At 56.3% G+C, this 27,402-nt stretch overlaps 2 gene segments (V, D, J or C); both read right to left on the bottom strand.

Moving 5' to 3' along the window:
* Nucleotides 1-3,877: 3,877 nt before the first annotated feature.
* Nucleotides 3,878-16,447, bottom strand: LOC119516034. The segment is given in 4 exon segments: nt 3,878-4,335; nt 4,531-4,869; nt 5,140-5,458; nt 16,421-16,447. Coding segments are annotated over 4 exon segments (1,080 nt in total).
* LOC119515587 lies at nt 15,540-26,994 on the bottom strand. The segment is given in 7 exon segments: nt 15,540-16,555; nt 16,706-16,839; nt 19,614-19,937; nt 20,027-20,347; nt 20,449-20,772; nt 21,035-21,331; nt 26,932-26,994. Coding segments are annotated over 6 exon segments (1,440 nt in total).
* Nucleotides 26,995-27,402: the final 408 nt, after the last annotated feature.

The following is a 27,402-nucleotide window of genomic DNA, read 5'->3' as shown; positions in this document are numbered from 1 at the left end:
GATCAGGACCAAGGTTGAGTGATCAGGACCAAGGCCGAGTGATCAGGACCAGGGTTGAGTGATCAGGGCCAGGGCCCAGTTATCAGGACCAGGGCCAAGTGATCAGGACCAAGGTTGAGTGATCAGGACCAAGGCCGAGTGATCAGGACCAGGGCCAAGTGATCAGGACCAAGGTTGAGTGATCAGGACCAAGGCCGAGTGATCAGGACCAGGGCCAAGTGATCAGGACCAAGGTTGAGTGATCAGGACCAAGGCCGAGTGATCAGGACCAGGCCAAGTGATCAGGACCAGGGCCCAGTTATCAGGACCAAGTTTGAGTGATCAGGACCAAGGTTGAGTGATTGGGCCCAGGGTCCAGTGATCAGGACCAGGGCTAAATGATCAAGACCAGGGACCGGTGATCAGGACGAAAGCTGAGTGACCAGAACCAGGGCTCAGTGATCAGGACCAGGGTCTAGTGATCAGCACCAGGGCTTCATGACCAGTACCAGAGCAGGGCCCAGTGACCGGGACCAGGGCTAAATGTTCAAGACCGGGGACTGGCAACCAGGACCAGGGCCTAGTGATTGGGACCAGGACTTATTGACCAGCTCCAAGGTCAAGTGATTAGAACAAGTAGCCTGTAATCAGAACCAGGCCTAGTGATCAGAGCTGGGGCTCAGTGATCAGGACCATGGCCCAGGACCAGGATAAATTCCCTGTGGTCTGTCTCAGGGTCTGGGTTCTGCTTTGGGGACAGGTCTTGTTAGTCTCTGGTGTAGGCCAGCTGTTGCTCCTGATACTGGCATCATTTTGCACTGGGTCAAGTCAGGTCTTGGGATGGGACAGTGATGACCCCTTTCCTCATCCAGCCACCCTGAGTCTCCCAGACACCATGCAGCACGTATCCTCCAGCCCTGATGGCACTGCCCTTCCCTCTCCCATTTATCCCCTCATCTGGAGTTCTGAGAATGTTTGCATTTACGATCAGTTTATTGATTCAGGGAGGTGTGTTTGGGATGTGGTGGAGAGGGCATCTTCATAGCAGGGGAGCTTTGGCATTGGGAGCTGGACTTCTCCAGGGGCCTCCAGGAGGTTCACTTCCCACCTGTGAACACAAGGGGCACTCATTAGTCCTGGCCAGGAAAGCTCCTGAGTGTGGGTAGCATCCTTGCTGGCAGCCCAGTCCCAACCCAGGCCTGGCCCAGGGGAGGCTGCACCCTGAGGATACAGCTCCCATGGGGAAGCTCACGTTCTGATCTCACTGAGAGCAGAGGTCCCAGGTTGGGAACAACCAGCCACCCCCATCACCACTTCACCACTTAGCCTTCCCTGACTGGGACACACCTGAGTCCTTTGGCTCCTGCTCAGTAGTGGGGCACCTCCCTGCCCCCAGGTGGGCCCCGTACACTTGTCACGGTCAGCGCTGTGCTGTAGAATAGGCTCAGCAGGAACAGCGTGAGCAGGGTGACAGTGGTGGGCCACAGGCTGGCTTCCGGGGCCTCCTCCTCCAGGTTGTCCTGCTGTGGATCCAGCACCACCCATGGAGACATCTCCTGCCAAGCTGGAAGACACTGAGGGCCTGTGAGGCCCAGACATGCATGGGCAGGGGCCCAGGCCAGAGTTGGCCCCTCCTGTACCTCCCAAGTCTGGGGCACCATGATGAGGTTCCCTATCTGAGGTCTGCCCTCACCTCAGGGAAAACAAGGAGGTCCCCAGGTAGGGGGCTGCAACCCTTGCAGCTCCCGAGCTGCTTGAGGACCACTGTTTCTGAGGGTCTTAGGGTACCTTGGCAAGAGAGACTTGGGCAGGTTAGAGGGCAGGCACTGTCTTTGCTGCTCCAGAGAGGGGAGCTTGAGGCCCAAAGCCGCTTGAGTCTCAGCCCTCTACACCTACTCAGCCAGAATTCACTGAGCCCCTGATCTGGGCTGGCCTTGGACTGGGCCCTGGGGCCCAGAGAGGACTGAGGCATGTCTTGCTGTCAGGGAGATCTGGGTCTGCAGTTCTGCATGCCAAGAGCTGGGTAAGGCATGTCCAGCCACTGTTACCCTCCCAGGGAATGTGCCTGAGGGTCACAGGGCTCACAAGGAGGGCCAACTGGAGGCCAGCAGTTCAGACAGCCCCACTGTCTTCAGGGCCCCAGGTACAGACCACCCATATTATATGGGGGATGGATGTGCTGATACATATTATATGCTGATACATCTCATCATCCATTCATCCATCTTCCATCTACTCATCTATCCATTCATTCACCTATCCACCCACTCATTCATCTACCCACTCATCCATCCATCAATTCATCCTTTCTTTCCCTCCTTCCATCCACCCATCCATCCATCCATGCATCCACCCACCCATGCACCCACCAATGCATTTTGTGACCCATCCACTTATGGGTACCCATGCTACCCATCTGCTCGTCTGGCTCCTCATCTATTGATTCTTCTTCTATCCCCCTCCCTTTGGGCCAGGCCTTATTTTGGGTCTTGTATGTGGCTAGAGCACCTTCCTTATGACAGTACTTCCATGGCTGACTGCTGCCCTCCCTAATGTCCTTTGGGTGACTGTACCCTTGAGGGTGGAGTGGTGGCCCCCACCCACTTTGGCCCTGGGAACAGAGGGAGGCTTCCTCAGGGAGGCCTGGAGGTCTGAGAGCAAAGCAGAGTCCCCACCGCCCTCTTGCGGGAGTCCGGGTGCAGGGGTTCCTCTTGTGGTTGTTGGACTTCCCCTTCTTGGCTCTGCCTCTCCCCATTGCCCTCTTCTCTCAGGAGCTCCAAGCAGAAGCTGCAGGCCTACAGAGGGTCCCTTGGCTGGGAGCTGACTTTCTGGCCTTCCTTTGACCTCCCTCCCTACCCTGCTCCCACCCTGTCCTTTGTTTGGTTGGGGTAAGTTAGTCTGCGACTGGACAGGAAGCAGAGGCTGCTGGGAGGTGTCTGTGGACTTGGTCTCTGAGTTGTGCACAGCTGGACATATGGGGGTGGGGGAAGTGGAAAATGGCAGGAGGAGGCAAGGTGGGAGGGCAGGCTGGAGAAGGCCCGGGAGGGGGTGTGGGGCAGCAGGGCTGGGCCTCATATTCCAGGCATTGGGGTGATGCTCAGGGAAAACATGGCTGGAGATGGGTGGGGGGGATTCTCCTTGCTTGCCTGGAGCTGGGTCCGGGCTGTGAACTTCCTGCACCTGTAGTGGCTCTGGTGTGTGCACGTGTGCTTGTGCATGTGTATGTGCATGTGCATGCCTACAGGATAGTGTAGCATGGGGAGGTGGGGAGGCTGCTCCAAGGCCAAGAGGTGGCCCTGTTGTTTTGAGGCTGCCCATGCTGAGGGTGGCTGTGGGAGTCTCCTGGGTGTCCCTTCTTCCCAGTGGTGCCCCTAGAATACAGCCCCACTTCATTCTCTCATCCATCCCCCCCATGACCCTTCCCCCTCCATCATGGCAACAGCCCCTTTCCTGGTTGCTCTGCCCCTTTCCCACCCTCTCCAATCCCTCCCTGGCTGCAACCAGGGGCCTTTCTAAGATACATACGACCGTATCGCCATGTCACCTGCCCCCTCAGAACCTTCCCAGGCAGCCCACTGCCCTTGGGGTCAACCAGGTGTGTCTGTCTTGGCCTGCTCCCTGCGCAGCCCCCTGTGCCATGCACAGACACACGCTCCTTGCACTCACTCACAGGCACTCACAATCACAGACACACATTCACATGCACCCACTCACACACACACCCACTCACACACACATGTGCACCCTCAAGGGTATGAAGACATGTCAAGATGCTGGGCTGAGAGGGGAAACTGAGATCTCAAGAGGGTCAGGGAAATGGACTGCTTTTTCCTCCCAGGGCCCTGCACCCTGCCATCATGCTGCAGACCCTGAGGACGGACAGACAGGCAGCTGGATGGAAGAGCGGTGCTGCTTCTGGTGAGCACGGTGTTTATTCAAGGGGCAGGTGGGTGTGGGAGGCTCAGTAGCAGATGCCATCCACCTCAGCCATGACCACAGACACGTTGACATGGGTGGGTTTACCCGCCAAGCGGTTGATGGTCTTCTGGGTGAAGGGCACGGGCAGGGACTCATGGCCCACCATGCAGGAGTAGTTGTCTCCCGCTTGCCAGTCCTTGGCCGACACTCGCAGGAGACTGGTCACGGCGAATCTGTCGGTGCCCTGGCCTGGCTCCTTTACCGGGGCCAAGGTCACGTAGTCCTTGCTGGGCAGCGCCTCACTCTCTCGCAGCCAGCGTATCAACACCTCCTTGGGGGAGAAGCCCCGAACCAAACACATCAGCGTCACCTCCGCATTCTGGGCCAGCTCCTCCGACGGCGGCGGCAGTAGGTGGACCTGGGGAGGGAAGCTGTTCCCTGGAGAGTGGGGAGAGTTGGGGTCAGGAGTCTGGGAAGAGGTGGTGGAGAGAGCTCCCCTGCCCTGCTAGGCACTGCAGGCTGCATCCTGATCCCCCAGCCTCAGTTTCCCCCCTGGAAAATGTGGAGGGGGCACCCCAGCCAGGGAAGCTTGAGGCAAGAGGCAAGCCTGCAGAGCGCTAGTCCGGGCCACACCTGAGTCTTTGGTGATGGTGACAGCCTCCAGGCTCTTGGCCTCGGGGTGGACAGCTGAGCATGTGAAAGTGTCCCCACGTTTCCATGGCTCGGCGCAGCCTGGCAGGACACTGGTGACGCTGTAGCAGCCGCAGGAGTCACGTTCAGGTGCCTCCTGGGTGGTGGCCTTCTCGCCCGAGGGCTTCCAGGTGAAGACGGCACCTTTAGGGTCTTTGAGGCCACTCAGAGTGCACTTGAGGCTGGCGTTGGAGCTCAGGAGCAGGTCTTCGAGGGCTGGCCGGTGCAGCGACAGACGGGCTTGGCAGCACGCAGGACAGTCAGGACAGGGAACGGGAGTGGCTGCTGAGAGAGAAGCCTGGCAGTTCAGTCCTCCCTGGCAGTTCTGCCCTCCCTCTCCCTCTCCTTCTCTCTAGCTCTGGTCCCTGTGCTCCCTTCCAAGCCCACTTGGTCTGCCCGTAGGCTGCCACTCCCAGGGGTCTCAGTCCAGTAGCCCTCTGGGAAGCTGGGGGAGAGGGTGGGGGAGGCAGGTGGGTGTCGGGCTCTGGGGATGGAGCATGGAAGGCAGTGGCCCCACCTCATCCAGGCCCTTCCCTGGCCCTGCTCTCTAACCTTTGCAGGGCACGATCGCTTCCTGGGTTGAGCTGGATTCTTTGAGCTGCACCTGACAGACGAAAGTGGCAGTGTCCAGGCACTGGTTGGCTGGCAGGGTGAGCAGGCTGCTTGTGGTGTACAGGGAGCTCCCTTCAGCCTGCACTGCCGGGAATTGGCTGATGTTGACGCCTGTCGCGCTGTAGCTCCAGTTCACTGTCACAGGCTCTGGGAAGTAGCCCTGCACCAGGCAGCCAAGGACCGCGTGGTCGTCTGTGATTGCGTGGCTCAGAGGGAAGACCTTGGGTTCGGTTACAGGTTCTGGAACACAGGGGAGACACTGTCAGTGTCCTGGGGCATGGCCCACATGCCGTGTTGATGGCGGGTGCTCACACTGCTCCTGGGCTCCCCACCACAGGCCCTGAGGACAGCATTGCTGCCTTCTCTCCTTTGCAGGGCAGGAAACTGGCCCAGAGAGGTTTAGTGACTACTCCAAAGTCACACAGCTAGGAAGCCCTCTGATTCCGGCAATATTGTTTCTTTCTTTTTTCTTTAATAAAATAAAATATTTTATTTAATAAAATAATGTATTTTATTTACACAAATATAGCAAAAATATACAAAATATTATCATTTCAGTAAGAATTAATGAAACATCACCAATGAGATATTTTTTGTACTAAATCTTCAAACTCTGGTATATATTTTCCATTTTCCGTATGATACACTTAAATTTCAGTACATCTCAATTTGGACTGGTCGCATTTAGAGTTCTCACTAGCTACATGTGGTTAGTGGCTACGATATTGTATAGTGCAGGTCTAGAATATTCACTGTCATTTCCTTGGGTGACAACATCTGCCCAACACTGATTTTTACACTTTAAATTCTCAAAACGGATCTGACTCTTGAAAGGTCAGAGTATGGAGCTTTTTCTTTTACCCAACAAATACTTATTGACCACTTTCCCGGCTAAATAATTGAGAAAATTTCAGATAGTGATAAAGGTTTTGAAGATAATGTAATGGTTTAAAGAGTGACTAAGGTTAGAAACGGGATGGAAGGCTTGCTACTTTTGACAGCATAGACAGAGATGAGCTCTAGAAGATGACAGCTGAGATAAAACCTGAAGAATGAGAAAGAGCCCTCTCATCTGCTCAGTGAATTTCCACCACAGAAAGATCTAGAAAAGAACAGTCCAAGCAGAGGGAACAGCTGCAAGTGCAAAAGTCTCAATGAGGGAAGAGCATTGAGTAATTGAGCAATTAATCGTGGTCAGCATGGCTGGAGCATGCTGAAGGCAGAGTTGGGGTGGGAGGGGTAGTGGTAACAGTTGAAACTGGAAAGGGAGGCAAGAGCCTGAGCATGGAGGTCTGTGTAGGTCAGTGCCAGGAGTGTAGATTTCACTGTACTCCACAGATCTCTGGGAATAAAACTCCACAGCCTTAAAATAATAAGCAATGTTGTTTCTTAACATGGTCCTCAGATGCAGATACTGATGCAGACACTCAGGGAGCCGCAGTTGCTACAAAGGCTTTGCCACCTACCAGCAGAGTTGCTGGGTGTGCCCTGAGCCTCACTCCCTGACCTATGCTGTGGGTGTGGGCACGACTGTGCTCCCTGTCTCCCAGGCTTTGGGGGTGGGTAGATGGTATCATGAGACTGTGAGCCCAGAGGGTAGGGCTCAAGGAGAGCAGAGAGGTCTGTGCTTGAAGCACAGCCTGTACAGGGGGCCCGGCTTACTGCTTTTCGGGATGCATTGAGAGGAGAGGGAGCCTCTCCTGAAGGTTTTCCTGCCTCCCACTTCCCCTATCAGGTTCCCAGCCTGACTTTCTCATCATTCTGTCCTCACCCCCAGCCCTCAAATTAGCAGCAGTCAACTCTGTGGTCTAAGAGGGTCTAGAGGCCCAAATCCAAGCCAGTGTCCTACACAGGGCTTGCTCTCCCCAACTGTACATCTCCAATTTCCTTCAGAGCAGCTGGTGAAAGGGAGAGAGCCTTACCTTGAGATCACTTGGTCTTCAGAGGAGGTTCCCTGAGAAAGACGGAGGAGCCTGCCTTGAGCCCAGGGTCCTGGGGGACTGAGTCAACCTCCACTAACTGCTTCCCCCTCAACTGGAGCCCCCAGCTCAGCCCACCAATGCTCAGTCCAGCAATGCCCAGCCCAGCCCAGCCCCTCCGTATTCAGTCTCTCCGTATTCTAGCTCTCTCCGCTGGCCTAGCCCAGTGCTGACCAGCTCAGAAAAGCCAAACTTAGTCTAGTTTAATTCAGTCTACGTCTGCTCAGTCTAACTGACTGAGTCTAGCCCGGCACTCAGTCTAATCTGTCATGGGCCGGTCAGTTCAGCTGAACCCAGCTCAGTTAGAGTCAGCCCAGCCCAGCTAAGCCCACCCAGCCGTGCTCAGTCCAACTTAGCTGAGATCAGTCCAGTTCAGCCCAGACCAGTTGAGGCCAGTTCAACCCAATACAGCCCATCTCAGCTGAGGTCAGCACAGCACAGCGTGGCTCAGCCAGGCTCAGTCCAGTTCAGCTCAGCTCAGCTTGACCATTTCAGCCCAACTAAGCTCCAACCAGCTTAGCCCAGTTCAGCCAGTCTTGCCCAGTAAAGGCCATCTCAGCCCAGCCCAAGCTAGCCCAGCCTAGTATGCCCAGCTCTGTTCAGCCAAGGTGTGCTCAATACAGCCCAGCCCAGAACAGTCCAGCCCTTCCTAGCTCAAAATAGTCCAGTCCAGCTCAGCTCAGCTCAGCCCAGCCCAGCTCAGCTCAACCAACTCAGCTCAGCCTGCTCAACTCAGCCCCGCCTAGCCTAGGCCATCACAGTTCAGCCCAGCTCAGCCCGACCAGCCCAGCCCAGCCCAGCCCAGCCTAGCCTTACCCAATTCAGTCCAGCACAGATCAGCTTAGCCTAGTTCAGCCCAGCCCAGCTCAACCAGCTCAGCTTAGTCTCTTCAGCTCAGCCCCGCCTAGCCTAGGCCATTGCAGCTCAGCCCAGCTCAGCCAAATCTTGCTCAGTACAGACCATCTCAGCCCAACTCAACCTGCTGAGCTCAGCTCAGCCCAGCTCAGTCCAGCTAAGCTTACCTTAGTCCAGCTCATTCCACATCAGCCCAGCCCTGCCAGCCCAGCCTAGCCTTACCCAATTCAGCCCAGCCCAGCTCAGCTTGGCCTAGCTCAGCCCAGCCCAGCTCAACCAGCTCAGCTCAGCACAGCCTAGCCTAGGCTATCACAGCTCAGCCCAGCTCAGCCCAGTCTTGCCCAGTGCAGACCATCTTAGCCCAACCCAACATGCTGAACTCAGTTCATCCCAGCTCAGTCCAGCTAAGCTTACCTTAGTCCAGCTCATCCCACAGCAGTCCAGCCCAGCCAGCCAGCCTAGCCTTACTGAGTTCAGCCCAACTCAGCCTAGCTCAGCCCTGCTCAGCCAAGCCCTTTTCAGCCCTGCCCAGGCCATTCCAGTCCTGCCCAACCCACTTTAATGCAGTTCAGTCTAGCTTAGCTCAGCCCAGCTAGCCCAGACTATCTTTGCCCAGTTCAGTCCAGCTCAGCCCATCTCAGGCCAGCCCATCTCAGGCCATCTCAGTTCAGCCAAGATAAGACCAGCTCCACCAGCTCAGCCCAGATAAACCCAGCTTAGCCCAGTTCAGCTCAGCCCTTTTCAGCCTAGCCCAGACCTACCCAGCCCAACAGAGTACAGCTCAGCTTAGCCCAGCCCAGCTCTGTCCAGCTCAGCCCTGCCCAGCCCACCTCAGTCCAGCTCAGTCCAACCAAACTGGCCCAGCTTAATTTTGCCCAGTTCAGTCCAGCTCAGCCTAGCTCAGCCCAGTTCAGCTCAACCCTATTCATCCCCACTCAGCCTAGATAAACCTAGCTCTGCCAACTCAGCCCAGCTCAGCCCAGCCCTACCCTGTCCAGCCCAGTCCAGCTCAGCCCAGTTCAGCCCAACCAGCTCAGCCTAACTTTGCCCAGTTTGGTCTAGCTCAGCCCAGCTCAGTTCAGCCCTGTTCATCCCAAGGTCAGCCCAGATAAGCTCAGCTCTACCAGCTCAGCACAGCTCAGGCCATCCCAGCTCAGCCCAGCTCAGCCCACATAAACCCAGTTCAGCCAGCCCAGCCCATCAGCTTAACCAGCTCAACTTAGCCAGATCAGCCCAGTTCCATTCAGCCTGTTTCAGCCCAGGCAAGCCTAGATAAGCCCAGTTCAGCCAGCCCAGCCCAGTGAACCCAGCTTAACCAGCTCAGTTTAGCCAGATCAGCCCAGTTCACTTTAGCCCAGCTCAGCCCACTTTAGCCCAACTCAGCCCAACTCAACCCAACTCAGACCAGTTCTGCTCAGCCCAAATACACCCAGTTCAGCCAGCCCAGCCCGCCCAGCTCACCCAGGTCAATCAGCTCAGCTTAGCCAGATCGGCCCAGTTCTGCTCAGCCCAGTTCAGTCCAGCTCAGTCCAGCTAAGCAAAAATAAGCCCAGTTCAGGTGGCCCAACCCAGCCCATCCCCACCCAGCTCAAAAGGCTCAGCTTAGCCAGCTCAGCCCAGCTTACCCACACTAACCCAGCCTATTCCAGGCAGCTCCGATGTTCTTCATTGCAGCCTCTACTTTGTGGTCCCCTTGGGTCTCCACGGTGTCTCCCTTTCTCCTTCCCTGCTCTGGCCTTGGTTCCTATTCTCCATCACCCCCACCCCAGGAGGCTCAAGACCAGCCTGTCTGAGGCCGCACAGATTTCTCTTAGTGCAGATGGGAGATAGAGGCTAGTGCGCATTTGGAACCCACCTGCCCCAGGCTCTGGAGGATACCCCCTCTGCTGAGAGGGCCCATGCCTCCTCCAGCTAGGCAGTCTCTGTATGCAGATCCATCTTATGGCCACCTTACCACCTTCCCCCAAGGAGCCCAGAGTGGGGAGAGAGGCCCAGGCCCATTCAGGTGCTACCCTGCTTGCTGTGAGGCCTCAGCAGACCCCTGTCCCGTTCTGTACTGTTTCCTCGCTGATGGGGTAAGGCTGGGTGGGATGAGCTTGGGGCCCCCTGCCTCTGGGAGGGGCAGCGTGACTGTACATCTGGTCCACAGCTCCTAAGCTGGCTCAGTGGGGTCACTTGCCCACTTCCTGCCCTGCCAGACGTGGCTGCTCAACTTCACGTCATGTCTGGTCTGTGGTCTGGCTGTGGTGGGGCCAGGTGTGTGTGGCCGGTGCTGTATGACCCCATAGGAGCTCTGCCTGGGCCTGAGATGGTGTGGGTGTGAGGGCAGGGGGTGTGGAGGGACCACATAGCCACCCCCAGGACTGGACTAGGGGGTTGAGATGCAGGGAGGGAGATATGGGGACAGAGACTGGAACAGATCCTGCTAGAGACAGAGGCTCAGAGATATCGAGACAGAGATGATTCAAGAGGTGTAGGATGGAGAGACACAGGTCAGGGCCAGAAAAGAGGACCTCATGGAGGATGGACAGTGGTGGGGACGGAGAGAGAGGCTTACCCAGAGGCGACCCCAATGAGTGAGGGCCATCAGGTGCAGGGTCAGAGAGGAACAGGGTATGCCAAGGTGGATGCTCAGTCATTGAGGACTGGCAGGGGCAGGCAGGCAGAGGGACAGGGCACACCCAGAGGGGACCCCAGTGAGCAAGGGCCAGCAGGGGCAAGGGACAGAGAGGGACAAGGCATGCCAGGGTGGGTCCCAATGGTGAAGACTGGCAGAGGCAGGGAGCATAGAGACCACGCCATGTCCAGAGGGGACCCTAGTGAGTGAGGCCTTGGGAAGACCTCCAGGACTGTGGGGTCATGTGTCAGGATAGGGATCTGAGCCTTTGCATGGTCAGGGCTGGACACTTTAGACATCACTCCCAAGTACAGCCTATTTTTGTCCACTAGCCCTAGACCAGGTCGCCCAGCCTGAAGTCTGGGGCAGGGGTGTGGGGACTACAACTGCCTTGAGGGCTGGGAGCTCTGCAGGGGCATCCAGCCTGCTGTTCCTCACCCCAATTCCCTATGTAGGGCCTCCCCTGGGAAGTGCAGTCCTGACCTGCCAGCCCCTGCAGAGATCCTCCTTGGAGTTGGGCTGCCAGAATCACATCCTGTTGCTATGTCTGCTCCCATGTACCCTGCCTGTCCCATCCCTCTTCCATAGGAAGGCAGTTAGGTTTGATTGTGTCAATGTCCATTCCTTTGTTCATCCATCCATCCATCCATCCATCCATCCATCCACCCACTCTCATCCATCCATCCACCCATGTACCTCCATCCATCCTTCTACCCCTCACAGCTTGGGTCTGGAGCCATAAGCAGGAACTGCCCATCCTGTGCCCCAGGAAAAATCTGAGGGAAAAGCAGTGAGCTGGCAAGTGCATCTGAGAAATCCCATCACAATGCCTAAGCCCTGAGGGAGTTTTCCCTTGGGGCCTCTGGGTGGGGCCTGGAGATGGGAAGACTGGGGCACTTCACAGAGGAGAATCCACTTTAGCTGAGCCTTGAAAAGAGTGTGGATGATTGACAGGGTCATGGACAGATGTTCCATGAGGTGAGCAGGGGTCAGAGGGGCTGTAGGAGGGTTTGGACCCTGCGGAGTGAAGGCCAGGGATGGAGAGGAGGAGTCGGGGAAGGCACAGGAGGCTGCTGAGGCTGGAGGGAGGGTGGGAGGGAGGGGAACCTGTGGTTAGCATTCAGAGTGGGGCCCAGGGGCCTGGGCAGACACACCAGCCTGGTTCAGGGCACCTCTGGAAGTTTTACCGTCAACCTCAGGATGAGATTTTCATCAATGAGGAAGCTTCATACAATGTTACTGCCACGCAGCACACCCGGCTCATCGTTACACCACCTTCTCTTCCCCTTGCAACATCCTTTTGTCACAAAGCAGGAGCCATGTGAACAATCAGCATCTTTAACATTTCTGATGGCCACCTTGCTCAGGTTTGATCCTGTGAGTCTGCAGCCTTGCCCACAAGTCTCTGACTCCTGTGACTTCTTGGGCACCTACGCATGTTGCAAATGCTTGATGTGTTCCTAAGGACTGAGGCACATGACATGGGCCTTTTGGGGCCTGGGTCTTGTGGGCTGAGCAGAACCTGGTGGGAGGGACACGGGAGGGCTATGAGGTTGCTCAGCGAGTCCAGCGCTGGAGAACATGGTGGGGCAGATTCACTAAGCCCTCCTGTTATGCCGTGTTTGCCTTCTATCCTTCAACCCACCTGCAGAAAGCCTTGGCCCGATAGTGGGCTCTCGGAATGCTGGGACACTGCGTTGGGTGTCAGGTGCTATGGATTGAGTTGTGTCCCCCACAAGGACATGTTGAAGTTCTAAACCCAGGTCCTGTGGAAGTGAACTCATTTGTAAATAAGATCTTCAAGATCATATTAGCTAAGATAAAGCTTAATTGAATCAGAGTGGACCTTAATCCAACAGGACTGGAGTCCTTATGAGCAGAGGAGATTGGACTCAGGAGTAGGAGACAGGAGGAGACAGAAAGAGACAGATGAGGAGAGAGACAGCCACTGATGGAGGCAGAGACTGAGCCATGGATTGCCAGCACGCCTCTACAGAACCCTACAGGCTCCAGAGAAAGCATGAGCCTGCTGATGCTTTGATGTCGGACTTCTAGCCTCCAAACTGTGCAGCGATAAAATTCCTGTATTTGTCACAGCAGCCCTGACACACTGACACTGCAGCAATGTCCACTGGGCCATGGTGAGATGTGATGTCGAGGACTTGCAGGTAGCAATGGCCACTGGCATTGGCAGGGCCTGGAACTCAGGAAGAGGCCTGAGCCTGTAGGGACTGTGCCAAGCTTGAGGGATTGAATGTGAGTGAGATTGAGCCAGGCACTGCTCCCAGGGGAGGCCTGCCCTTCGCTGCTTTCTCCAGAAGGAAGAGAGACCCCTGCTTGGCTCAGGGCCTGCTTGGTGGGTTAATAAGGGAGCCCCAAGACAAAGTCCTTGCCCCGTGGCCCTTGTCCCGTGAAGCTACCTCCTGGAAGGCAGGGTCGTGGTGTTCCAAGCATAGGTTCTGCATCCAGACTGGCTGGGCTTGAATCCAGCTCTTCTACCCTCTACCTTGGCCTGTGACCTTGGCCATTCCTTCTTTATGGGCCTCTAGACTCCTCTCTAAGAGGCGACCACAGCACTTTACTCGTAGGCTTGCCGAAGAGACTGGGCTCATTCACAGAAGTTGGGTCCTGAGCTGGTGCCTGGCTCAGGGTGGGCACCTCATGAGTTGAGCCCCTGCTGCCCTCTTTCTTGGGTTCATGGAGATGTCTTGTGATCTGGGGTGAGACTCAGCTCTTCCCTTGAGAGCTCTGAGTCCTAGGGATGGGAGGAGAGCAGCTGGGCCTCCACTGGGAAGGGTCTGCTGCAGGAGAGATTGAGGTATAAGGAACCTGGAGGGTGGTGGGTGGATTGGGGGCCTGAATTCCTGAGACTCCATGTGTGTGAGTGTGTGTATGTCTGTGTGAGTGCTTGTGAGTGTGTGTCTGTGAATGTGGGAGCATGATTTTGTTTGTGTGAGTGCTTGCTTATGAGCATGAAAGTGTGTGAGTGAGAGTGTGTGAGTATGTGCAGCATGAGTGTGAGTATATCTAAGATTGTGTGTGTCCAGGTGTGTGTGATTGTGTCTGTGAGCTGAGTGTGAGTGTGTGTCTGTTGATGAGTGTGCCTATGTGAGAGTGACTGTATGCCAGCATGTGAACATATGATTGTGTACGTTGTGAGTGTGAGTGTGAAAGTATGTGTCTGTGAATGGGTCAATGAGAGCATGTGAGCATGCGAGCTATGAGTGTGTCTATGATTGCGTGTCCAGGTGTGCATGAGTGCATGCCTTTGCATGAGTGTGTCAGTTGTGTGTCTGTGAGTGTGTGAGAATGTGTGAGTGTGTGTATGTCAGGGTATAAATCTGTATGAGTGTGTTGATTTGAGTGTGAGTGTGAAGATGAGTGTGCGTGTGTCACTTGAGCGTGTAAGTGTCTGAGTGTGTGAGTGGAGAGCTGGGCCGTGGCTGTGGCCTTTGTCCTGTCCTGAACAGCTCCATTACTCCTGTGATGTTTTATTTACATGGTATCTATTTGGATCGTAAAACGACAAACCTCCACATTACCCAGACCTAGATTGGGTGAACCCAAGGGAAAAGCTCCTCATCTTTGCCCCTTTTTCCCTGGCTTCTTTCAGCCTGGAGAGGTTGGCCTCATTTAGCTGAAGAGGACAGACCCTGGGAGACCCAGGTGCTGCAGACCAGCCCCATGGGCAGACCGGACCCTACTGTCTAAGCTCAGTGTGATGCTAGTTCCGTGTCAGAGTCTGTGTGACATTGAATTGCAGTCTCTGATGCATGTCCCTCTAGGGCCACTTGTAACAAGTAGACTCTCCAGTAAAAAAGAGTTTGGATATTTATGTGCTGGCATTGTGGCCAAATTGTACTAAAAAATGGTCTTAAATGTTCACATACTGTCAAAGAGGGCTGAGAAGTGTCAATCCCTGGCCCCTAGTTGCCTCATTATTGTAAGTTTTCTAATATTAACATTAATCTATTGAAACATTTCCTTCAGATTATTGGGACTTGGTTTTCCTTTCTGTGAAGGACCCATTGCTCACTTTTTTCTTTTAGTGGTTCCCGAGAAGTCTTTGCTTCTGAGAGGATCCTGCTTTTTGTCATGCATGTTGCACATATTATCCCCACATTTTAATTTCACTTTATAGAGACCCTCATAGGTGGATCTCTACGATAAAAATAGCCTCTTTATCCTCTGGAGGAGGCAAGGCAAGGGGTAAGGCTTGGGCCTAGGGCATGTCCCTGTGCCCCACCAACCCCTTGGCTGGCCAGCCAGCCTGCTGACCCGTGTGGCTCCTGACTTCCTGGCTCATTAGATTTCTACTTGCTCTGCCTTTGCTGAGGATGGTGGCAGGCATCCCAGACAGCTCTCTTTCACAGTTCATCAGGGATGTGAGGGTGGAAGCTTCCAGAATGTCTGGGGCTTGCTGGTGGTGCTGGGGCCTGGGGCTTAGCCTGTCTGTGCTCAAGTAGGTGGACCAGGGTGGGTGGCCAGTGGTCCCGGAGAGGCCGAGCAGCTGACCCAGCCTTGGTGACTGCAGCTGAGTTCCTGCAGCCTCCTGCACTGAACAACCAGCCCGTCCCTTGGAGTTTTGTCCCTTGGGAATTAGAGTTGTTGCTTCTACTTAATCCTGAGAAGAGGGAGTAAGTCTACACTGGAGATCTTTCCAGAGGACTGCATGATATGGGAACTGAGCTGGGGGTGTCTCTTGAGATGTCAAGGGGCTGTCCCTCCAGGAGGTGCCTCACATGTGGAGGTGTCCGGGTGATCACTCCTGCTCCTCCTTTCCTCCCTCTGTTCCTTCATCCATGCCCTTGGGGGCTGACTCCTGCTGCCCACACCAGGGATACCGACACCTTCCCAAAGCACACTCAGGCCGTGTGGGATTTGTAGAAAGGAAGTTTACTAAGAAACCCAAACAGAAGGAAACAGAAAAACCAAAGTCGGGGGAGAGGTTGGATGAAGACCTGCTGGCCAGTGCTGGGAAGCTGCTGGGCTGTGTTGGTGGCCATGTGGATGCTGGAAATTCCTTCTCCATTGGGCTGGATTCAGACCCTGGGCTGCACTCGAACCCTGGACTGGACTCAAACCCTGGGATGGGCTTGGACTCTGGGCTCGACTCAGGCACTGGGCTGGGCTTTTGTCATTGGCCTCTGGGTTTGGCTCTGAACTCTGGACTGGTCTCAAACTCGAGGCTGGACTTGGGCCCTGGGCTTGACTTGGGCTCTGGGATAGACTCAGGCTCTAGGCTGGATTCAGGCTCTGGGCTGGACTAAAACCCTGGACTGGACTTGGACCTGGCCTGGACTCAGACTCTGGGTTGGTCTTGGGTCTTTGCTGGCCTTGGACTCTGCCTGTCCCCTGGGAAGTAAGCCAAGCAATGGGTTCTGGGGCTTCACTGTGTTTAGGTGATTGTTCAATCAGATCAGGGGTGACCCTGACCTGCAGGGGCCTGAGATGAGCCCAGGGTGGTCAGACACCCCATCCAATTCAGGTCACTTGTGGTAGGTACAGGAGCTATTCTGGGGCTTGTCCCAATGTGGGGGGTGAGGGCTGTATCGATGGTCCCATCAGATGCCTTGAACCCTGGGGCTGACTTGCAGGTGGCCCTGGCTCCTGTGTGCAGGTCATCAGCTCCTGGTAGGCTCATTGCCTCCCTTCCCCGTTCCCTGTGGGGGTTTGTCTGCTCCTTCTCTCCTCTCTCCCCTCTCCAACCCAGCACAGAGCCTCAAGGGATCTGATCTGGGCTCAGTCGCGGGGAGAGAGTGGGGCCTACATCTAGAGCCTGCTGAGCCTGGTCCATGTCCCCGGGCTGGGTCTCCGGGGCTTAGATCACCTCGTGGATCATGTTCTTGTAGTCATGAAAGGTCTGAGGTCTCTCCTGCAGCATGGCCGAGAAGACCCACTTCACCTGCGGGCAGGGTTCCAGGAGGGGAGGGGTGAGTGTGGTCTGCTCCCCCTCAGACCAGGACCCCATCAGACCCTCCATCTGGCCTTTGCCTGACCCCACCCTGCCAGGTCCTGGGAAGGCAGGGGCAGTGGGGGGACAGCCAGGGCCCACCTTTACAAGGGTGACTGTGGCGCTGTAGCTCACGCTGAGAAGGAAGAGGGCAATGAAGATGTAAGTGCTGGTCCACAGCTCTTCCAGCTCCTTGCTCTCTGGCTCCTCGGTGCACAGGTCCCAGAGGTTCAGCTCTGGGGACAGATGGATAGGCAGGTCAGTCCTCCTCCAGTGATGTGGGAGGACTGGGGGCCACCCTTAGGGAGTAGAGAGTATTGGGGTCTGGCAATGGAGGGTTCCTAGTGCACTGGTAGGGCAGGGACGGAGAGGCCAGTCCTACCTGGAGCTTTTGGAACCCAGAGCCCCAGGCAGCCATGGGGGAGCAGCTCCAGTCTTCTGCTCTCTCCTGACAACTCCCTTCCTTGGGTGCTGGGGGCAGGGGCCACACCTGCTTCGGACCTTTCCCTCCTCTGTCCCCCAAACCCTCAAGGCGCTGGCATTTCCTCTCCCTCCATTTCTCCTGGCTTCTCTTCCATAGCTGGTCACCTCCACTTAGTCCCCAGATCCAACTCTGTCCCCTCAACTACTCCCTGGCAGATGGGTCCCCAGGAACCCCCCACCTTGTCAGGAACTCTCTGCCTGGTCAGGGCTCCCAGAAGCTCCCCCTGGCCACTTGTTCATCCTAGCCCCGGCCTTATCTCTCATCGCTTCCTCAGCTCTGCTCCCCACCAGCCTTGGGGATCATTCCACCCTATACATGGACCGGCCTTCCCAGCTTGGAGCCTCCCTGGAGCTGCTGCCCTCCAGGGAGAGTCTGAGCTCTGCAGTCTGGCTTGCAGGACCCAGGATGCAGACTCTGGGGCCTGGACCTCCTTCTGTGTGAGGAGGTCTGGCCATCTGTGTGCAGATGGGGAAACTGAAGCTGGGCTGAAGGAGCTCACCTCTCAGAGGCCATGTGGACACAGAATCAGGCTTGATTGAGCCCAGAGTGCATGCTGCCCCACCTTTCTCCTCCCTTGGCCTGGGCCTGGCCCCTGAGCTCTTGCCTGCCTGGCACTGTAGAGTCCACTCAGGCCTGCCCCTTTCAGGTCCCCTGTGCCACCCACTCCTGTCTCTGATCTCACTCTGGCCAGGCTGAGACCTTCCTCTCTGCCACTTACAGCAAAGCAGGTGCACAGAGCAGGGTGTGGTGTGGTGGGTGAGAGGAGAAGCTTGGTAGGTCTGAGCTCAAGAAGGAGGGTGTGTGTGTGGGCACAGGTGCTGGCAAGAGGACAGGTTCCTGCGGCGAGCGTGTGGTCGAGTCCTAGTGGGAGTGCCTGGGTTTGTTTGGCGTGTGTGGTTCAGAATGTGAGTAGGGCAACTGCAGGATGCACAGATGTCTGTGTTTGCGTGTGCATCTGGAGGAGCTTGTGTGCTTGGGAGGGCATGTGGGTGCTGTGTGCACTGGTGTGTATATGTCTGGGTTGTGACCACTCAGCTCTGATCCCCTTGGCCTCTATATCTGGGGTGAATCCTGCAGCCTGCTCACACCCTCATAGTCCCAACAAAACCAGTTTAGAAGTTGAATGGGGTCCACACAGCACTTATGGGCCTCTGTGTGGGCACATGTATCTGTGTGTACATGTGTGCATGTGTGTGTATGCATGTGTGTGCATGAGTGTATGTGTGTGCACGTGTGTGTGTGTGTGTCTGTGGGGTGCAGCTGACAAGTGGGTTCTGATCGGGGTGGCTGGGGCCACAGGAGTGTCTGGTGGGAGGACCCTTGGTTCACAGTCGGGGTGTGAAGCCCCTCATGTCTGTTGTGGATCTGGTTTCTCTTGCAGGGAGCTGGTGCCCAGGTGTGGCATGGAGGGTTTGGGTGTAGCCTGGGTGAGGGGCCCAGGGGAGGCAGCAGTGGGGCTGAGCATGGGGCATGTGCAAGTGTGCCGGTGCAGGTGCCGTATTGCACCCATGTCAAGTGGGTGTGTCATTGTTGGGGGCTGTGTGGAGGGGATGGGTGTGGGAATGCATGTGTATAAGTGTGGATGTGAGCATGATTTGAGTGTGTGGTTTTGGTGCCTTTGTGCAAGCACTTACACAGTGGGTGTGGCCCTGTGTGGCACCCATGCGTGTGTGTGTCCAAGATGGTGTGTGTGTAGGGCATCCCTCAGGATCATTCTGGGGTTGAAGCAAGGCCCTTGCAGTGAGGCAGGGTCACTGGGTACCAACCTGGACCTCAGGTGTCCCTGTGGGCTGGGCAGAGGTCAGTGGGCATGGTTTATGAGTGAGCATGTACCTGTGCCCTTTACTGGGGTGGGGTCTGCCCTGCTCCACTCTGCACATGGGGTGTGGGCTATGGGTGAAGGCAGGGGTTACAGGCACATTGAGGCCCAAGTTGGGGGCTGCCTCAGCTTGTTTCTCCACCCAGATGACCTGTGGGTGCCCACCCAGGACTGGTGAAGCTGCTTTGGGTACATACACTTGTCTAGGCCTGGAGGAGCAGCAGCTGGTCAGGCCCAGATGCTGAGGCCACTGGGGCCTCTGGAAAAGGGAGGGACTGGGGCAGGGTCTCCTCTGAGGACCACCCCTGCTCTGACCCTTTGGACTTCTCTGTGCAGGCAGGGCCTGGAGTGGCAAGAGGAGAGTCTGGGTGTCTGTGCTTGGACCCCCACCCCTAACCCGTGGACTTGGAGTTTGGCAAATACCCAAGATATAGAGACAGAAGGATGACCCAGCCTTCTCCCATCTCTCTGATCTGAGAGACTCTTCCTCTGACTCCCAGAGGCTCAGCACAATCCCTGCCCTGCCCCACAAGAACAGGCATGCCAGGGCTCCAAGCAGGCTCCTGAGAGTTTATTGGGGGCCCTCCCAGTGCAGTTTCACAATGGACAGACTTCCAGCCAGTACCCAGTCCCTGACCAAGGCAGGTGGCACCCTGGGGGGAAAGGGGAAGGACGGGCTGGAAGGTGGGTGGGAGGGCTTCATTTACCAGGGCTTCTGGGCACTGGTTTCTGGAGGGTCCTTGAGCCACTCAGTGCTTCGTGCACCACATGGCAGAAGAATGTGTCCTGCTCCCAGGCCACCCTGCTGACCTGCAGGCGGCTGAAGGTGAAGAAGGAGGGCTTGAGGCCATTGGCCTTGTAGGGGCCTGTGGTGCTGTACTGGTCTGCGCTGAGGACCGTGTCATTGCGCAGCCACTGCACAGAGATGTCCTCGGGGAAGAAGTTCTGGATCAGGCAGGTCAGGGTGACTTCGTTCCCTTTCTCCTCCTCGGGCGGCTGGAACACATAGAGGTCCGGGGGGACGCGGCTGCCTGTGGGTGGGAGTGGAGGCAAGTTCAACCAACTTGGCTGTCTCCCGGAGCACCCTGGGTCTGCCCACCACCCTGTTCCCTTGGCTCACCATTGCCCTTAGTGGTGGACCGCACGATGGATTTAGGCAGATCCGGGTGGGTCACCTTGCAGTAGTAGGTCTCACCCTCGATCCAGTCATTCACTTCTATTGGCAGGGTGGACGTGACAGTGACTGTCCCATTGTACTGCTTCTTGCTGTTGGGTGGGTCTGGGTGCACAGGTTTCTTGCTCTTCCGGGACCAGGTCAGTTTCAACTGGTCGCTGCTGGCCAGGTCCACCACTAAGCAGGTGAGCTTGGGTGACTTATTGACGTACAGGTCTATTGGGCTGGGGACGCTGAGGTAAGTCATCACCCCTCGGGGCTCGGAATCTGCATGGTGGGACCAGGAGCAGATGGGAGGGCAGCCTCCCTTCCCCCTCCCTAACCTTCCCCAGCCTCCCACCCCATGTCAGGGTGGGTGGGGTCTGTACCTGAGCACTTCCTGGCATTGTCCTCAAAGTTAAGGCCTTGATAGGTGACCTTGCAGGTGTAGGTTTTTTCAGACACCCATTGGCCCTGGGTGATGTTGATCTCGCTGTGGGTGGAGGCCAGCTTGTCCTTTACCGTGGCAGGGACAGTGTTTGAGAACAAATGTTTTATCTCCTGCCCATCTTCCAGCCACCGGACATTGATGTCACCTGGAGTGTAGCCAGAGATGAGGCACAGGAGCTGGATGGTGGAGTGGGAGTCCCCTTGGGGGTCACAGGATGAGTGGAAGAGCCTCACGGAGGGCAGGGTGAAGTTCTTTGAACACACTAGAGGCAGAGACAGGCAGAGTGTGAGTGACCATGGGTGGGAGTGTTTTTGATCTCGCTGAGTTCTGTGCCCTGGACCTGTCCTCTCCTCCCAGCCTCTATGCCTCCTCCCTCCACAAGGGAAGGCTACTCTTCTCCTGCTCTCTGCTGGAACAAGCGTTGGGGGCCCTCTTGTTCTCAGCCCATCACTTTCTGGAAGTCTTTCCTCTTCTCTGATTGCAGTCCCTCTAGCTGAGTCACCATGAACCCAGCCCATGCTCACCGCTGATGTTCTTGCTGATGCTGGCATTGGACGGACTGTGGACCACACTGCAGGTGAACTTCTGCTTGTTCCACTCACCCAAGATGGTCACCTGGCTTACGGTGGTGTAGAGGCTGGGGTTTGTGTCCGGGGTGGTGGGGAAGGTCACAACACTCTTGCTCAGAGGACCCGTGTCCCAGCTCACGGTCACTGGCTCCGGGAAGTAGCCCTTCACTAGGCAGCCCAGTGTCAAATTGGAGAGAGCAGTGCTCATGCAGCAGGGGGCCAGGGGGAAGACGTTGGGCTCCTGGATGGCCTCTGCAGGGATGGAACCACAGTCAGCACTGGCTTTTGGGACAGGCAGTCCCTGGCGTCACCCTATCAGGCTCCAAGATAACCATGGAGTCTGACCAGGGGCTTCCCATCCCCAGGGTTCTGGGTGGTCTGGAAGGTGTGGCCTGTGGGTTAGGGATGGGAGCTGTGATGCGGTGGAGGGGGGTCAGGCAGCCCAGGCTCACTTCAGGACCTTCTCTCATGTTTTGACCCCTCTTCTTCCTCTACAAGCCCCAGGCCAGGAAGCAATCTGATATCCCCCTGTTCTGCCATCAGGAGCTATTACTTAGTAGTCATAACCTTCAGCCTCAGGAACAAGGACCTTCCCAAGACATAGCCCATCCTCAGCCTGGGATGGCTGGATCGTGGGGTCCTTCCCCTTGGCCAGAAGAGAAGGCTTGGAGCCCACCCATTGGGGCCAGAAAATCCCCAGGAATCACCAGACTTTCCCCTGTGCCCCCATCCATTGATCCCCCATTGGATCCTGGGGACCCAGAGAGCCCCTCCTCAGGAATCACCAAGCTGTCCCTTCTGCCCCAACCTCAAAGCCAATCTAGGTCTCCCCACAGGCAGGATGTCTGCCACCCACTCGGCTCCCTGATCCCTGTGGCCCAGAGGCTCAGCAACTCATTTCCCCTGGCCACTCTGCCTTGGTTGACATTTCCATCTCACCCCTTGCCCGACCAGCCAGGTCTCAAGGTTCTCCGTCCTTCCTGCTCATCAACTGGGGACGTCTAATTACAGGCCTGTCATGGTGAGGAAGACTGATCACAGTGCCCCATGGCTAGAGAATGAAGAGTTGATCAAAGCACACTTTCCAGCCTTTCCCTAAAGAGCATCCTTGCACCAAGTTGCTTGCACACATGCCTGCCCCCTCCTCTGGCCTTGGAATCACAGATCATATACCCCACCCTCATCTCCAGTTCATCCTAACCATGCTTCCTAGCCCAGCTTGATCTTGATGTCTGTTCTAAGCTACAAAAATATCACAGACCCCGGTCCAGCACAGCTCTGTCCTTCCTTCTCAACTCTGTCCAGCCCCGACCAGTCTGTCCCAGCTTTGTCTATTCCAGCTGGGTGCAGTCCAGATCTCCTTGTCTCAGTGCAGCCAAGACCAACTGACACCAACCAGCTCAGTTGAGTCCAGCTTTACACAGTCCAGCCAGGCCAGCCCAGCTTAACTCCACTCAGTCCATTTCTACAAAGCTCAGCTCAAGATATCCCAGCTTGGTCCTGCCTGGCCCATGTCAGCCTATGATATCCCATTTTAGTCCACCTTGCTCCTCTTAGCTCAGACCACTCAATTACGTGAAGTTCAATTTAGCTCAGCCCTTTGCAGCTCAGCTAACCCAGGACAGTCAGCTACAGACAGTTCGGATTAACAGTCCAGTCTGGCTCAGTTCAACTCAGCTAAAACAATGTGCCTAGAACAGCCAGACCACCTAGATTGATGCAGCTCAGCCTGATCCAGCTCAGCCCATTTCAGCCCGGCTCAGTCCAGCTTAGCCCAACTCAGTCCAGCCCAGTTCAGCCTGGCTTAGTGCAGCTTAGCCCAGCCTGGCCCATCACAGGTCAGCCTAGCATTGTCCAGCTCAATCCAGTCCTGCTCAACCCTGTTCAGCCCAGCCCAACCCTGTCAAACTCAACTCAGGCCTATCCAGCTCAGCTCCAACCACCCATTCGAGTTCAGCCCTGCCTCGGTCACCTCAGTGCTACCCAATGCTGCCCATACCATTTTATTGTAGTTTAATAGAGCTCAGCCTTGTCCAGTTCAGTTCAGCCCAAGTCTATCTCTGCCCAGCTCAGCCCACTTCAATTCATATCAGCTAAGCTCAGCACAGAACATTCTTGTTTGGTCTAAACTTGTTAGCTCAACTCAGCTCAGTTCAGCCTAGCTCAGCCCTACTTTTCTTGGGGTACTCCAGCTTGATCCATACTGGCCTAGTTGAATCCAGGATAGCCCATTTATATCTACCCTGTTCATCCTAGCACATTCTACCCAGTTCAGTTATACTCAATCCAGCTCAGTTTAGTCCACCCAGCACAGCCTAACTTAGTCAGATCACCCTGGCTCAGAGCAGCCAACTCAACTAAACCCAGGTCAACCATAAACTGCCAGTACAGGACAGCTTGGTTAAGCTTGTCCTAGGGAATGCCAAGGCATCCCACTTCAATCCATCGTGCTTACCCTAACTCAGCTCAGCCAAGTGGAGCCTAGCTTCTCCCAGCCCAGTTCAGCTCAGTTAAATGGTGTCCAGCCCATCTCAGTACAACTCAGATTAGATAAGCACAGCTCAGCCTACTCCAGGACAGACGAACTCACTCTAGCCCAGAAGAGTAAACTCAGTTCAAACAAATCCAGCCCTGCCTAAATCAGTCGTAAATTGCCCAACTCAGCTCAGCCCAGTTCAGCCCACGCTTGTCCATCTGTCTACCCAGCTCAGTGTAGCTCAGTCTACTCAGCCCAAACTATCTCTAGTCAGTCTGGCTTATATCAACTCAGCTCAGCTCTGCCCAGCCCAGCCCTGTCCACCCCAGTTCAGTCCTGTCCAGTACATCTCTGTACAGCCCAGCTCAGCCCAGCTCAGCCCAGCTCAGCCCTGTCTAACCCATCCCTGCCCAGGCCAGCTCATCCCAGCCCATCCCTGTCCAGCCTAGGTCAGACATGTCCAGCCTGGCCCATCCCATCCTAGTCCTGTCCAGCCCAAACCAGCCCAGCTCAGCCCTGTCCAACTTGGTCTAGCCCAGCCCAGCCCAGCTCAGCTCAGCCCTGACTAGCCTGGCCCAGCCCAGCTCAGCCCTGTCTAGCCCATCCCTGCCCAGCTCATCTCAGCCTGGTGCAGCCCACCCTTGCCCACCCCTTCTCAGCCTGGTCCAGTCCATTCCTGCCCAGTCCAGCTCAGCCCATCCTGGCCCATCTCAGTTCACCTCACTCAGTGTAGGTCAGTACACCCAGCCCAACCCACCCCAGCCCATCCCAGCTCAGCCCTGTCCAGCTCAGCCTGGCCCAGCCCAGCTCAGCCCAGCCCAGTTTAGCCCTGTCCAGCTCAGTTCAGCCTAGCCCAGCCCAGCTCAACCTTGTACAGCCTACCCCAGCTCAGCCCCATCCAGCCCAGCTCAGCCGATCCTGGCCCATCTCAGTCTACCTTGCTCACTGTAGGTCAGTACACTCAGCCCAACACAACCCAGCCTTTCCTTGCCCAGCCCACCCCAGCTCAGCTCTGCACAGCATGGCCAAGCCTAGCCCAGCTCAGCCCTATCAAGCTTATCCCTGCCCAACCCAGCCTAGCTCAGTGCTGTCCAGCATGGCCCAGCCCAGCCCACCTTAGCCCACCTTAGCCCAGACTGGCTCACCTAGCCCAGCCCCACCCAGCCCAGCTCAGCCCATCCTGGCACATCTCGGTCTACATTGCTCATGTAGGTCAGTCCATTTAGCTCAGCCCATCCCTGCCCAGCGCAGCTCTGCCCTGTCTGCCAGCCCAGCTGCCCTGTCCAGCCTGGCCCAGCCCAGCCCAGCTCAGCACTGTTTAGCCCATTCCTGTCCAGCCCAGCCCAGCCTAGCTCCGCTCTGTCCAGCTTGGCTCAACCCAGCTCAGCCCAGCTTGGCAGCTCAGCCCAGCCCAGCTTGTGCAGCGCAATCCCACCCAGCCTAGCTTGGCCCATCTTGAGCCATCTCAGTACACTTTGCTCAGTGTAGGTCAGTACACTCAGCCCAATACAACCCAGCACAGCTCATCTCAGTCCAGCCCTGCTCAGCCTAGCTTAGCCCTGTCCAGCTCAGCTCTGCCCAGCCCAGCCCAGACCAGTCCAGCCCAGCTCAGCCTTGTACAGCCTACCCCAGCCCAGCCCAGTTCAGCCGATCTGGGCCCATCTCAGTCTACCTTGCTCAGTATAGCTCAGTACACTCAGCCCAACACAACCCAGCCCAGCTCATCTGAGTCCTACCTTGTTCAGCATAGCTTAGGCCTGTCCAGCCCTTCCTTGCTCAGCCCAGCCCAGCTCACCTCTGCCCAGCATGGCTGAACCTAGCCCATCTCAGTCCTTTTAAGCTTATCCCTGCCCAACCCAGCCCAGCTCAGCTCTGTCCAGCATGGTCCACCCAGCCTGGCTTAGCCCACCTTACCCCAGCCCAGCCCCATCCAGCCCAGCTCAGCCCATCCTGGCCCATCTTGGTCTACACTGCACATATAGGTCAGTCCATCTAGGTCAGTCCATCCCTGCTGTTCCCACCTCTGCCCTGTCCAGCCCATCCCTGCTCACCCCAGCTCAGCTCTGTCCAGCCTGGCCCAGGCGAGCCCAGCTCAGCTCTGTCCAGCTTGCCCAGTCCAGCCACACTCAGCCCAGCTCAGTCCATCCTGGCTCATCTTGGTCTACCCTGCTCACATAGGTGGGTTTGCCCATCCCTGCCCTGCCCAGCTCAGCCAAGTCCAGTCCATCCCTGCCCACCATATTTAGCCTTGTCCAGCCTGGCCAGCCCAGCCCAACCCATTCTTGTACAGCCAATTCCTGCTTATCCCAGCCCAGTCCAGCTTAACCTATCCCATCCCTGTCAAGTCCATCCCTGTCCAGCCCAGCCAATCCCAGCTCAGCTGTGCCCAGCATGGCTGAGCCTAGCCCAGCTCAGCCCTTGTCAAGCTTATCCTTGCCCACCCCAGCCCAGCTTAACCCACCTTAGCCCATCCCACCTCGCCCAGTCCAGCCCCACGCAGTCCAGATCAGCCCATCTGGGCCCATCTTGGTCTACCCTGCTCATGTAGGTCAGTCTATTTAGCCCAGCCCAATCCAGCCCAGACCAGCTTAACCCTGTCCAGCCCAGTGCAGCCCAGTTCAGTCCATCCTGCCCATCTTAGCGTAACCTGCTCAGTATAGGTCAGGCCACTCAGCCCAGCTCATCCCAGATCAACCCTGTCCAGCCCAATCCAGCCTCACCCAGCCCAGTTTAGTCCATCCTGGTCCATCTCAGACCTCCCAGCTCAGTGTAGATCAGTCCACCCAGCTCCTCTCAGGACAGCTCAGTGAAGCATGGCTGAGGATGGCCTTGAATGACCAGCATGTCTCAACTGTACCCAGAATAGTTAATCTCCCTTCACATAGCCTAGGTTACTCAATTAGCTGTGCTAAGCCCATCCCAGTGCAGTCCTGCACAGCTTGGCCCAGAAGTCATGGCTCAGGCCATCTCAGGCCCATGGTTCAGCACAAGGACAGCTCGCTGATACCTATACCCCAGGCATGACTGGGCAGGCAGATCTGGGTCCCAGGCTTTTGCAAGGAGATCCACAGCCCAGCCTAGGTCTGGAACTCTGAGATACCCCTGACTGTCTCCCTCTTAGGCCCTGCTCCCAGACTTATTTAATCCAAGAGCTGCTTGCCTTTAAACGTTGGTTTTGGGCAGTCTCCTGACCCTCTGTGTCCCTGTGCAGGGAAGGGACAGCTGAAAGACTCATGGTGACTGAGGGGTTCAGTCCATTCCAGAAGGCAGCTAGTGTCCACTACCCCAAGCCCAGCAGCCCCAGCAGCCCGGTCCCTCTGGGTTCCCAGTGACTGGGATATCTGAGGTCCTAGGGCTTTCATCAGGAACTGCTCACCGTTTTGTCCTGTCACGCCTGGCTGTGGTTGTCTGTAGGGTCCTTGGATATTCAGCTGGTCTCCTGCCTAGGGGTGGCTCCCTGGCCAAAGAGAACCCCTAGTAACCATTGATGTTATTTTTACATCAAGAGAAGAGGGCTTATGGGGAGGGGAGCTCTGCCTCAGTGCTCTTAGCTAAAAATGGGGTGGGAAATCCCAGGGGCTGGGCAGCTCTGGAAGTTCCCTTTTCTTTCTGTTCTTGGGAAATTGATGGAGCACCCGCCCGTGGGGTCCCAGGTGAAGCCCCTTGGCTGGGGATGCACAGGTGCATTCTGGGCTAGCCTCCTCCTTCCTCTCTGCAGCCCTCTGTTTATGTCTTCTCCACCAGCTCCTCCTACCTGGCCTCAAGATCTGATGCCATGTGCGTGTTCCCTGCTGGCAGATGCTCAAGGACCCCTTGAGCATGGTCGTGCCTGCTCTGGGCATGAGTG

The sequence above is a fragment of the Choloepus didactylus genome, chromosome 19, assembly GCF_015220235.1.
Source record: "Choloepus didactylus isolate mChoDid1 chromosome 19, mChoDid1.pri, whole genome shotgun sequence".
NCBI classification, from domain to species: Eukaryota; Metazoa; Chordata; class Mammalia; order Pilosa; family Megalonychidae; genus Choloepus; species Choloepus didactylus.
This window is presented reverse-complemented; position numbering and strand designations above follow the sequence as displayed.